We start from the raw sequence: 13,848 nt of genomic DNA, 5'->3' as shown, positions 1-13,848 counted from the left end.
CACCGTACTCCGTTGCTGAATCTGGGTGTACTCTTGAATGCCCCTTCCCTGCATAGGTAAGGTTCTTGCCATCAGGTTCATCACATTGGTGCTATGTGTGTGTCGAGGAGATTTGCTACTCGACATGCTGCCCCCCCTACCAGGTTTCCTCCTGCAGGGGTGAGAACAAAGACATTGATTATCCGTTACTTGCCGTATTTCCTGGTTTGTTTGGGTGTTCTCTATGAAATCGTTTTAACAATTGTGGAGCGTTTAGGTCCTCTATGCGTACCCATGACGCATCTGTATCAGGATATCCTTACCATCTCACTAAATATCTAAGTGTTCCATGCCTTATTTTTGAATCAAGTATTGTTTCCACCTCATATGTGTTACCTGTTATAGGTCCCGGACAATTAGCTGTTATCTGTATGTCATTTGCCAGTTTAAGGAGGCTACTATGGAACATGGGGTGTATTCTACTTAACAAAGGTGGTAGTTTTAACTTTACTGTTACAGGGTTTATTATTTTGATAATGGTGAAAGGGTCTATATACTTCGGACCCAGTTTTCTACTCGGTATTCGCAGTTTAATATATTTGGTGGACAAATATACTCTATCTCCCACCCGGAAGGGTGGGTTATCACATCTCCTTTTATCGGCATATTTTTTATATTCTTTGGATGCCTTGGTTAAAGCAATTTTTATGTGTGGCCAGCTTCTATTTATTTTTTCTATCCAATCAGAAGGTTTGTATTGGTTTGGTATTTGGCTATCCAGTTCGGGAATGGCAGGAAATTCTTTACCCGATACAATTTGAAAAGGTGTATACCCTGTACTACTGTGTATGGTGTTATTATATGCTGCTTCTGCAAACGGAAGAAGGTCGACCCAATCGTTTTGCTGGTATGAGACGTATGATCGTAAATATCTTTCTATCATAGTGTTGGCCCGTTCGGCTGCCCCATTAGTGCTTGGGTGAAAGGCGGAGCTAAGTCCCTGGTTGGTGCCTATCTGTTGTAGAAATGCTCTCCAAAAGTGAGCGGTGAATTGGGGTCCCCTATCTGATATGATTCTTTTGGGTGCACCATGTATGCGGTACACATGTTGTACAAATAGTTTTGCTAGACGCCTCGCTGAAGTCAAGCCTTTGCATGGCACAAAATGCGCCTGTTTTGAAAACAGATCAAGTATGGTCCATATAACCGTACACCCATCACTCTTTGGTAGTTCAACAATAAAGTCCATTGCTACCTCATCCCACGGACGCTGTGGATCTGCTACCTTTTGGAGAAGACCGAGGGGTTTACCTGGGACCGGTTTAGTTTGTGCACAAATGGGACAACCCCGTACATAGGCTTCTATTTGAGACCGCATCTTTGGCCACCAAAACTGCCTACGTACCAGATGCAATGTTTTTACAAAGCCAAAGTGCCCTGCAGTTTTCACATCGTGACACTGCTTTAGCACTTTATCTCTTAGAGCGGAAGGGATATATAATTTATCTCCTCTCCAAGCAAGTCCTCCCCTATGTGTCATTAATGTTTGATGATTCGTGAGCCATCTATCAGTTGACAATTCCTGCTTTAATTCCTCTATCCATGGGGACCTCCCAAGACCATGATCTCTTAACTGATGTCCGATTTGTCGGGGGTGGGGTATTAGCACTTGTGTTGTATCATCCCTTTTACTCTCGTATTGAGGCATACGGGACAGGGCATCAGCCAAATAATTCTTTCCCCCTGGCACTACCTTCAACCTAAACGTAAAGTGATGAAAATACTGTGCCCATCTGATTTGTTTCGGTGACAGCCTACGGGGTGTATGGAGGGCTTCCAAGTTTTTATGATCGGTCCAGACTTCGGACTGTATGTTAGTGCCTTCTAGACGATGTCTCCAGGTCTGGAGTGCCCATTTGATGGCATAAGCCTCCAATTCCGTTCTGTGGTTGTTAATTTTCGGGAGGTATACACACAGGGGTGGAGCACCCCCCGGTTATCTTTCTGTAATAGTACTGCTCCTACTGCTACATCACTGGCATCGGCCTGCAACACGAACGGTTGTGACGTGTCAGGATGTTTCAGGATAGGCTCTCGGGCGAATAAGGATTTTAACTGTTCAAGTGCTATTTGACAGGCCTGTGTCCATTCTATGATCTGCTTTGGGTTTGGTTTTCCTGGCTTAGTGTGTTTCGTTCGCAAAAGATCAGTCAGAGGTAAAGCTATTTGGGCAAAAGAAGGAATAAATTGCCTATAAAAATTGGCAAAGGCCAGAAAGCTTTGCAACTTCTTCCGGGTTCTCGGTGCCTGCCACTCCAACACTGCTTTGACCTTGTTGGGATCCATTTCGATACCCTTACCGGTAATCCTAAAGCCCAAATAATAGATTTCTGTTTTGTGAAACTCGCATTTTGACAGTTTCACAAACAGTCGAGCCCTCAATAATTTAGTCAGGTCTTGCCTTATGAGGTGTACATGTTCCTCCATCGTATTAGAATAAATTAGGATATCATCTAAATAAACAAGAATGCCCCAATACAGGACTTCCGGTTGGAGCCGTTGTCGTCGTTAGACGGTCTTTTTAAGACCGCCAGCCCCGCTGCCCGTAAAGAGCCGCCTCTACAGCTGAGAGGCGGCTTGAAAAACTCTTCGATCTGGAGGATTCGGGAGAAGAGCCAGCGTGACGAGGTAGAGCCCCCTTCGAAGTCCCCAGAGTGTTTTTTGGCTTCTGGGGAGGAAGCAGGGTGAGGCTCCCTTTACAGCGCGCTGAAGCTCCGGACTCCAGGGACAACTCTGCATTTAGCAGAGCCAGGCGGTGTGTCCAACGAAACAAGTGAAAGCTAAGAAAATCTTTAAAAATAAGCAGGGTGGAATCTGGACTTGAAATTCAAACCGCAAGTATTTTCACTAGCCCTGTGAATGAATTTAGTAATTGAGAAAAAGTAAAAGTTCTTTTAAAATGGCGCCCGGCTTTAGCAATAAGGAATGCTGAAAGCGAAAGTGGAATTGTTTGAGCTCATTGTGCCACAAAGTAACGAAAAGTAACGAAAAGTAACAGCGCTGTCTAGAAGAAAGAGGAAGAGTTCTTTTTAAACTGACTTGATTTGTTTCCTCTCCCTTGGGACTTGACTAAAGCTGGGGAAATTCCTGAAAGGTTTTTGTGGTGGAAAGGGAGAGAGGTCATCTTTTTTAGAAAGAGTCAGGCTGCGTGGAAGAATGACTTCAAAGCAAACAAAGCCAGCTGAGCAGCCTTTGAGCTTGCAAACACAGACTCAAACACAAGAATCTGGATTTAATGATTTGAAGGAATTTATTGCTGGGGCTTTGAAGAATCAAAATGAAGCTTTAGACCAGAAATTTGAAAAATCACAGCAGGAATTTAAGGAGGTGATTCAAGAAAAGTATGACAAAATGAAATGGGACATATTGACAGCTATGACTGGTTTATCAGAAGTAGTGGTCCAGATTGATAAGAAAGTGGAACATCTTAGCTGAGAAGTAGAATCTAAAATGAAGGAAGCTGATCAAAAATTTTCTAATGTTGATAATAAAACGCAAAGGCTTGAAAATGAAGTGACAATGATGCAATTTAGATTTATGGAGTTTGCTGTAAGACTCAGAGGTATAAAAGAGAACAATAGAGAAGACTTGAGAAGGGTTTGTGCTGATGCTCTGGCTGTAATGTTAAAGGTTGATCCTGAGGAGATTTTTTGCAAAATTGATAAGGTCTATAGAGTGAATTCCTGGGTGGCAAGACAAAGGCAACTGCCCAGAGATGTGGTGATCTATTTTACAGATAGAAGAATAAGAAATGATATCTTACAAAAGTCTTTTGTTTCTACTATTCAAGTGGATGGAAGAGAGATTGGGATTTACAAAGAGTTGCCACCTAAGATGCTGAAAGATAGAAAAGATTTTGGTTTTTTGGTGACTGAATTAAAGAAACAACAAATTCCATTTAGATGGGACACTCCAGTTGGCATAATATTGAGGTATCAAGGAGAGAGATATCGATTAAATACTGTTGAAAAAGCGGAAGAATTTTATTTTAGTGTTTTTAAACCTGGTGCAGCATCTCCACGTACTTCCTTGGTGTTAGCCATAGTGGAGGGTGAGAAAGAGAAGCAATTTGAACAAGAGCTTGAAGAGCAGAGAAAACAGATTGAGATGGAGGCATTGCAGACTCAAGGAGCGACAGGAGGTTTTTTAGATAAACCTTTGCTGGATCTTCCCTTAGAGTCTTTAGCTGATCCACCTAAAAATACAAGAGAAGTGGCAGTGGATCTTGATTTGATGTTGCACAGTGCTAAAGATCAGCATATAACTCGGGCAGTTTATAAACAACTTCTAGAGAAACAACAACACCAGAGCTCTAAGCTACCACAAGATAAACAGGGAGCCAATGGTAAAGCACAAAAAACCGAAGCCATGGGGGGAGCTAAGCCGAAGACTACTAGTCTGGAACAGCAACTTCAGCAAATGCTCTTATCGCTTCAGGAGACTACAAATGACAATTAAGTTTTTATCTTGGAATGTGAACGGATTGAACTCACCACAGAAAAGGAGGAAGATATTTCATTATTTGAGACAATTTAACAACGATGTTATTTGTTTACAAGAAACTCATATTAGAACACAAGATCAAAAATATTTGATAAATTCTAGATTAGGAACACAGTTTATAGCTTCAAACTTGGAGAAAAAGAATGGTGTAGTGATTTATATAAATAAAAGACTGCCAACAAAAATCATAGAAGCAGATGATTGTGGAAGATATATAGCAATAGAACTTCTTATAGATAATGGTCCAATTTTGGTGATTGGAATTTATGCTCCTAATCAGCAACAAGAAAACTTTTATAAATTACTGCATTCTAAAATACTACAATGGGACTATAGATCTATTCTACTTATGGGAGATTGGAATGGAGTAATAGATCCTAAAATAGATAAGAAGAGCTTGGCAAAATCATGTGTCAAACTACCACAGTTTTTTTTTTTTTATCTGAAAGAAGATTTGGAACTGAAAGATATATGGAGAGCGCATAACCCAAAAGAATTGGACTTTACTTTTTTCTCAGATAGACACAGATCCTTCTCTAGGATTGATTTTATTTTACTTACAGTTGACTTGCTTTTAAAAACAAAGAAAACAAAGATATTTCCGAGGACTTTATCTGACCACAGCCCAGTATGGATAGAAATAGAAATGGGAAAGAAAGAGAGAAGATCTTGGAGAGTAAATGAAAATTTGTTTAGATATGAAAAAAATGTAAATGAACTTAAAAAACAAATGAAGGAATTTTTTGAAATGAACTTGAATAAGGGTACCCCTATTTAAATTGTCTGGGATGCGAGCAAGGCCTATATGTGAGGGGTACTAATTTATATGAACTCTAAACATAAATCAAATCGACAAAGAAAAAGCTTAGAATTGGAAGGGGAGATAAAGAAAAAAGAGCAGTTACTTATAAAAAATCCAACAGATGAAAAACTACAAGGAGTTATAAAACTTTTGAAAGATCAATTCCATATGCTCACAGCAGAACAAGCAGCAACTAACTTACAATTTGCGAAATATAATACATTTTGTAATGCCAATAAACCGGGCAGGTGGTTGGCTTACACATTGAGGAAACAGCAGAGTACTCAGACTATTGGGAGTATTGAGTATAGAGGGAAGGAAGTATTTCAACAAAGATTAATTAAAGAAGCCTTCTTAGATTATTATACCAAACTATATGCTAAAGATGATATACAGAATGAATTTATAAATACCTAGAAGAAAAGAGAGTTATAAACATTTCTAATGTTCAAAAGGAAAGAACGAGTTTACCAATAACAGCTGAGGAGATTATTGTTGCTATTAAACAACTGAAAACAGCTAAAGCTCCAGGAACGGATGGCTTAACTGTGGTGTACTATAAAACTTTACAAGCAGAAATGATTGAACATCTTAAAGACTTATTTTGTAGCATACAACAAGGGGGAAAAATACCCCCTTCATGGAAAGCAGCTTTTGTCTCTTTGATACCGAAAGAGGAGGCAGGCTCTACAAAACCGGAAAATTTTAGACCAATATCTCTCCTGAATACGGATTATAAAATTTTTGCGAAAGTATTAGCCAACAGATTAATGCCAGTTATTCAAGAGGTGATTCATCATGATCAAGCAGGATTTATAGAAGGCAGATACATGAAGGATAATGTGAGGCAAATTATAGATTTATTGGAATATCTTGAGAAGAATAAACAGATCTCTGCAGTACTGGCGTTTTTGGATGCGGAGAAGGCCTTTGATCGAGTGAATTGGAACTTTCTATTAAAGACTTTAAAAAAGATGGACTTTGGGGATCAGTTTGTACAGGCGGTTTCAGCAATTTATCAAGAACAAACAGCACAAATTATTATTAATGGAAGTTTAACTACAAACTTTAGTATAGAAAAAGGCACAAGACAAGGTTGTCCGTTATCCCCGTTGTTGTTTATTCTAACTTTAGAAGTCTTGTTGAATACAATACGGGACTCGAGCACTTTGAAGGGAATAGTGATAAGGCAAGAGGATTACAGAACAAGGGCATTTGCAGATGATCTGGTTGTTACCCTAACACAGCCGATGGAATCAATAATTCAGATGAAAGACATTATAGAAGAATATGGTATGGTATCAGGATTTAGACTGAATCAGAAAAAAACCAAGATGATAGTTAAAAATATGACAGCTGATCAAAAGAAGGAACTGGAAAGGAAGGCAGGCTTTGAAATAGTATCAAAAGTGAGATATCTAGGAGTTCAAGTTGCAGATTCAAATATAAAACTGTTTCAAAATAATTATGAGGTGTTGTGGCGAAAGGTACAAAAGGATATGGAAACCTGGAAAAAACTGCAGCTGCCTTTACTTGGAAGAATAGCAGCAGTTAAAATGAATGTTCTACCTAGATTTTTATTTTTGTTTCAAATGATTCCGGTGCTTAAAAGTGATAAACAGTTGACGGAATGGCAAAAAGGAGTGAATAAGTTTGTTTGGAATGAGAAAAAGCCAAGAGTTAAACTGAAAATTATGCAAGATGTTCGTGAAAGGGGTGGTCTTAAACTTCCAAACCTGCGATTGTATTATGAAGCAGCAGCGTTTACACAAGCAAGTGATTGGTTTGGAAGGACAAAGACTGGAATATTGAATATTGAGAGTTATGATCTTGAATTTGGTTGGCATGCATATTTATTTTATGAAAACAAGGTGGATAAAGTATTTAATAGCCATATACTTAGAAGCTCCTTGATGAGAGTATGGAAGAAGCACCGACTCAAATGGGATTATAAAATACCGTTGTGGTTGGATCTTGGTCACATTATATGGAATATAAATATAAAGTCACTCGGGGGGGGTTTATACAAAGAAGTACTTTTTAATGATGGGGCAGATGGCAACTAAAGACATTGAAGACACTGTTGGAAGAAGGGATTAATTTAACTTGGTTACAGTATAATCAACTTCAATTGAGATGGAGAGAAGATAAAAAAACTGGTTTAATGTTGCATGAAGAAGAATTGGTTAGACAGATAAAAGAGAAAGGCCCAATGCATATTAAGAGGGTTTATAATGTTTTGTTAGAAAGAGACTCAGAAAATGAATTGGTTAAAGATTGTATGATAAAATGGGCGCAAAATTTTGGAGAACCAGTTATTTTTTTTATTTTTTTTAATTTGATTTATATGCCGCCCTTCTCCGGAGACTCAGGGCGGCTTACAATGTGCTCAGCAATAGCCTTCATCCTTTTGTATATTTATACAAAGTCAGCTTATTGCCCCCACAAACTGGGTCCTCATTTCACCTACCTGATGGAAACTTGGGAAAAAATATGGGTTCAGAATGTTAAATTCACACAGTCGCAGAATTTGAGGGAAAAATTTTATAAAATGTTTTATAGGTGGCATTTAGATCCTAAGAAATTATCATGCATGTATCCTAATGTTCAACCAAAATGTTGGAGATGTGATTGCTTAGATGCCACATATTATCATATATGGTGGACATGCAAGAAAGCAAAGGCTTTTTGGATAAAAATTTGGTGGGTTATGCAAAATGTCCTGAAGAAAAAAATTCAATTTTCTCCTCAATTGTTTTTACTGGGTATAGTTAAGGGCTTTTCAGTGGGTGAAACAAAATTGATATTGTATATGGTGACAGCAGCTAGGTTACTGATTGGTCAATACTGGAAAAGGGATGATATGCCTACAATTCAAGAATGGACTTTGAAGATGGCCAGTTTTGCAGAAATGGCGAAGATATCAGCATACTTAAAAGATCAGACTCAAGAGACTTATGTATGGGAATGGAAGAAATGGATAGATTATGTGCAGAATAAATATCAAACTAGGAAGTACCAGATAGGTTTTAGCTAAATGTTGTCTGGAAATGTATAGTTTATAGGGGGCAAAATAGCTTATTGTTATGTAGAAATGTATAGTGCACAGGGGGGAGAATAGAGGGGTGGTAAAGTATGATATAATATAATGTGGATGGATTTCACCTTGGGGAAGTCATGGGGAGAGGGGAGGGTTTGGGGGGGTTAGGGAGGGATGGGCGGGGGAAAATGGGGGAAAAATTGATATTTGTAAAACTTTTCTAATAAAAAAAAAAGAATGCCCCAATACAAATGGTCATGGAGTACTTCGTTGATAGGCTGCACAAAAACAGCAGGGGCACTCTGCAGACCGAATGGCATCACCTGAAACATATAACTGCCGAGAGGACAGTTAAATGTGGTCTTCCACTCATCACCTTCACGGATACGTACCCTGTAATATGCCTCTCTTAGGTCTAGTTTGGTAAAAATCTTACCAGTTGCCAAGGCCGCCATCAAATCGGTCATGAGTGGTAGCGGATATAGCGGCTCCATGCAAACAGCATTCAACCTCTAAAATCAACACATAATTGCAACCCCACCATCTTTCTTTTCCTTGAATAACACTGGTGCCGCCATATGAGACCTACTGGGTTTAATAAACCCTCTAGCGAGGTTTTTATCAATATAGCATCTTAACTCTTTCAGTTCATGAGGGGCCATTGAATACATACATGGCTTTGGGAGCCTGGCACCTGGTTTTAATTCTATGGCACAGTCAGTGTTGCGATGAGGTGGAAGGGACTCACACTCCTTCTCACTGAATACTTGCACCAAATCCCTGTATATATCTGGAACCCCTACTGGAAGTGGCAGAGGCATTTCTTTCCCAGCTGCTCCGTGAGCACTCTCCAAGGGTTCAGGACCCACTGCAATCCTTAATTTACGATAACCATCCTCCCACCAAATAGTGGGTTTCCTTTTATCCAGCCAGGAGAGTCCCAAGATGAGGGGCTCAATCATGGCCCCAACCACTACAAACCATATTAATTCCCAATGTTGTCCGAATTCAAGTTGTACTGGTTCAGTGACATGGGTGGCTGGCTGTCCTCCTAGTACTGAGTCGTCCATTTGTTCAAACACTATGGGCTTCCATAACTGAACAATACGAAGACCCAGAGTATCCACTATCGACCGCCTTAATAAACAATGTGTACACCCGGTGTCTATCAATGCTCCCTGTTGTACCTCCTTACCCATTTGTGGATTTTTTAACGTCATCGGAAGTATGAAAGGACATATGGGAGCACATACCATAGGGTCTGCAGCTTCCATCTGGGTTGGTACTCGAGCTGGTCCAGAACGGTAACCACCTCCCTCACGTACCTCAGGATCAATGCCCGGCGATTGGGCCGCTATCCGGGACCTCTCCTGTGTCACTTGTGCTTGTGGCTTTGGTCATCTCCCTGGCACTGCTGCTTGTAGGGTTGATACCCGAACGGGGGGAAGGGGACAGTCCACTGCTCGATGACCCTCCTGGTCACATTGAAAGCATCGAAATGAGCGTTGTTGATTGATTGCTGGCCTACTATTCGTTGGTATGTAGGGTCTACCCACCCCTCGCCCTGCTGGTGGCCTCTCCAGCAGTCTACAGGTTTGACTTGGCTTTTCCACATTGGGACGAAACTCTTTCAAACCAACATCAAGCTCTACTGCAGACCTATACCATTCCGCTAAGTTATTCCCCAATCCTCGGTACACACAGGCTTGCCGTAATTCCCTATCGAGGCCCATGTGGAACTGATGTACTAACATGCGTTTGGGCCAGCCTCTCAATCGTCCAGCTATTTTGCAGAACTCCTGTATGTAGTCCTTCACTACTCGGCCCCTTTGTTTCAACGACATCAACTCCCCCTCGGTAGCAGCCTGGGCACAGGTGTCGTCTTCAAACCGCCTGCGAAGGGCCTCTAAGAAGAACCCAAGGTCAGCTAACTCCTGAGCGTGTTTATTATACAAGCCAGCGGTAACCCAGTCTGCTGCTTCACCCGTCAAGACCGTGGTAACAGCTACTACTTTCGCCCACTGAGAGGGGTAAAAATGCCCATAGGTGTCCATATGACTTATCACCCGACTGAGAAAAAGGGCTACACGTTCAGAGTTCCCATCAAATGTAGCTTGCAACCGGGGTGGGGCCCATGGTAGCTGCGGTGGCCACATGCCTGGCACCCACATTGGTCCTTGGTCTCTGCCTCGAACGGTTTCATCACCGTCATGGGATGCCCTACCCATTCCGCTCCGAGACCTACCTGTTGAGTCCCCCTCCCTCTCATGTTGGGTCCGTCCCTGAGGGTGAGCCCCACTTCTTATTGCTCCCCCCAGCGAAGACGTTGATTCAGGGTTTACAGACTCCTCTCCCCTGGTGTGATATCTTGCCTGGTCTAATCTTAATTTGGGTCTAGCGAGACGGAATCCGGTTTTAGAAGGGCCTCCCATCGATGAACCACTTCCCACTCCTTGCCATGCCCCTGTGTCTGCTCCAGGTGCCCATGGTTGCCAGGAGGGAGCGTCTCTAAAACTAGCTTCTCCGAATCTATCTCTCAGTATATCCATCATGGTAGCTCCAGGGCCAGCAGAATAGCTCCAATCTCCCTCCTCTTCATCTCCCCACTGTCTCTCCCTCCAGCCTTGACACTGCACCCCCAAGGGGGGAGGGGTTGGTGCTTGTAAACCCTGCTTCCCAAGTAAGGCTGAGCTGTGCCACCAATGTCCAGATGATGTGGGAGCGGTCTCGCCTCCCAAAGAGTCCTGGCCCCCTTTCTTCTTGTCTGCTTGAGCCACTCGCTGTTTAGGGCGAACCACTGGCAACTCACTCTCCACCGCCCCTTCCTCTGTCTTCTCAGTCTCCTCCAGCACCTCCAAATCCGGCACAGACACTCCGTCTGTTGTCCCTTCTGCCATCGCTCTTATCAGCTGCCTGCCGTCATTCCGCCCCAACGAAGAGCAAAGAAATCACGAGGAACTCTGTCTTTCTCTCAGCGTCTCAGGAACCGTCTGTCCGAAGCTAGGTAAAGCACGACACACACAAGGAATCGGCTAATACAACCCAGGGTTTAATCTCGGTTAACACAACGGTGTTACAGAAAACACTGGCGCCGTGACTTCAGCTCAAAGACGGAGTTAGCTGGCTGCTCAGTTGCTGCGTTTTTATTGGCGTTGTAGATGAGTTACTGCTGTAGCATATTTGAATATGCCGCCTGCTTCCTCTCCTCCCATTCGCAGGGTTGAAAATGCCGGTGGATGATGTCATCACCTGTCATCGCCGCTGCTGCTTTAGATTGCCCGTTTCCCCCACCCTGGTTTCTTATTTCCTATACCGTCCATCACCTATCACCATCAATGTGTTTCCTATACGCGCACCCCCCTCCACCGTGCTGCGTTGCTGAATCCAGGTGTACTCTTGAACGCCCCTTCCCTGCATAGGTAAGGTTCTTGCCATCAGGTTCATCACATTGGTGCTGTGTGTGCCGAGGAGATTTGCTACTTGACAGGATCATGTTAAATGAATGAGCCCCCTCCCTGCTTTCCCCAATGCATTTGTTAATCATATGCACAGGTTGTTAAATGCACATGAGGTATCTCAGGGTGGGGAAGACCATGGGGGGGGGCTATTGCTGGAACAGGCCTCCTGCTTCCGACCACCCAAGGCCTCCCCCCACCCACTAAAATATCTCATGCTTCTCTTACAACCCCTTGGGTGTCCCCATAGTTGCTTCCCTCTCCATCCTGCCCCACCGGATCTCCACAGGCACTGGGCCTGCTTTGCTAGCCCACCAGATTCTACTTGCTCCTCCCCACCCCATTACCAATTACCTTTTGAAGATCTCCAGAGTTCCAGAACAGGCTGTCCCATGTGGCAGAAAAGTGGCCGTCTTTTTCTCAGACACTGGTGAAGCTGTTTTCCTTAGATCTTGCATTCTTACACACACTCCTTTTTGCATTTTTGCACACAGGATGGAATCATCTGGTGGGCTAGCAAAGCAGGGTTAGCCTCATACACATCTGATAACTGAGCAAGAGCTGGTCAATCTTGATCATTGTTCTAACATAAAAGAAGGAACTCTGTATGATGGCCATGGGATTCTTAGTGGATCTCCCTCTGTTTCCTTCTTTCAGACTGCTGTGGATGTTTTCAGGAGGATAATTTTGGAAACAGAAAAAATTGATGGGGCATCTTCACAAGGGAAATCGTCCTGCTCAGTGATGTGATTGCACAGTGGAGGTTGAAAAGTGGGAATATGTTGTTCTTTCTAAAGAAGCAAACTGCCTGTTCCCCTCACAGTGAAACCACACTTGTTCTTCTTTTAACTTGAACAATATAGGCTCAGTTGGAAGCTTTTCCCTTCTGATTATGTTAAAGTCTGACTCAGAAAGGCTTTACTTCCATTTTCAAATTTTAAGCAATCATATTTTCAATTTATATATTGTATTTCTTAATATAATGACCAAGAATTTTATTGACATTGATTTTTTAGTGTAATTGGATTAGAATAATCATCCAAATTACACTACTATTAACTAGGCTTAAATATCAATGTTTCTTTATGTTCAATGTATACTTGTAAATGAAATAATGCAAACCTTGGTGTGCCCCCTGTTGAACTGAAATTCTTTTAGGATTCCAATTCTTTCCACATTAACAATATTTTGCTTCCATTTCCCAGGATAATACAATTCAGCATGGCATTTCTGAACTCAGTGATGGTGTACTTCAAAGAGAAAATTGTCAGAGGTAACTTAAAGAATCTGGAAGATTTTGATTGCTTGCTTGATTGATTTACAGAACTTATATGTCCACCTCTCTCATACAATGACTCTGGAGAGCTCACAACAATCCATAAAAAATATCTAAAACCAAAAGTACACTTCCCCCCAAGCACCTTCGCAAATCAGTCCCCATCCTAGCCCAGTGCTTAGGGGAAGAGACAGGTCTTCACGGCCCTCTGGAAGGTTAAAAGGATAGGGATCCCTCAGCTCTCAGATGGGAGTCTAGTGCCATGGGGAGCTTTAAAAGTGATAATTAGTAACCTGAGGTGCATCTGGAAAGCAACTGGGAGCCAGTGTAGCTGACACAGCAATAGTTACTCAGGTGAACCGCAGGGCACCTAAAACTGTGCATGCCTCTGCATTTTGGACCAGTTGCAGTTGCCAGATGGTCTTCAAAGGCAGTCCCATTGTCAGGGGAAAAACCGAATCATGAGCATAGCTGCACTTAATAACAATTGGACAGACAACACACCACAAAAGTCTCACTTTAGGATTCAGAGGTTTATTAGAATTTAAAGCATAGCAAACATAAAGCCTTTGCTGTAGGCACTTATATCACATCGCAATGAGGGTCAATCAGACAAGCTGTCAAAAGGGATGGCTTGAGGCCGATTGGCAACCTCCCATTATTCAACTTTGTCTTTTATACCTTAAAACCACAAATCATATGACTTTCGAGATCTGTCCATACTGTCATAGCA

At 42.1% G+C, this 13,848-nt stretch overlaps 1 protein-coding gene across 1 annotated transcript in view; it reads left to right on the top strand.

The window, feature by feature from the left end:
* The window catches only part of RHEB (Ras homolog, mTORC1 binding), a gene marked incomplete at its 5' end in the record, with an annotated part of 111,210 nt that extends 98,621 nt beyond the window's left edge, over positions 1–12,589 (top strand). Inside the window, 1 exon segment of the mRNA XM_070944743.1 lies at positions 12,497–12,589. Coding sequence (XP_070800844.1) covers positions 12,497–12,589 — 93 coding nt within the window.
* Between the last annotated feature and the right edge of the window lie 1,259 nt (positions 12,590–13,848).

Source organism: Pituophis catenifer, unplaced genomic scaffold (assembly GCF_029215685.1).
Source record: "Pituophis catenifer annectens isolate HBS135680 unplaced genomic scaffold, rPitCat1.0.hap2 SCAF_5, whole genome shotgun sequence".
Taxonomy (NCBI): domain Eukaryota; kingdom Metazoa; phylum Chordata; class Lepidosauria; order Squamata; family Colubridae; genus Pituophis; species Pituophis catenifer.
This window is presented reverse-complemented; position numbering and strand designations above follow the sequence as displayed.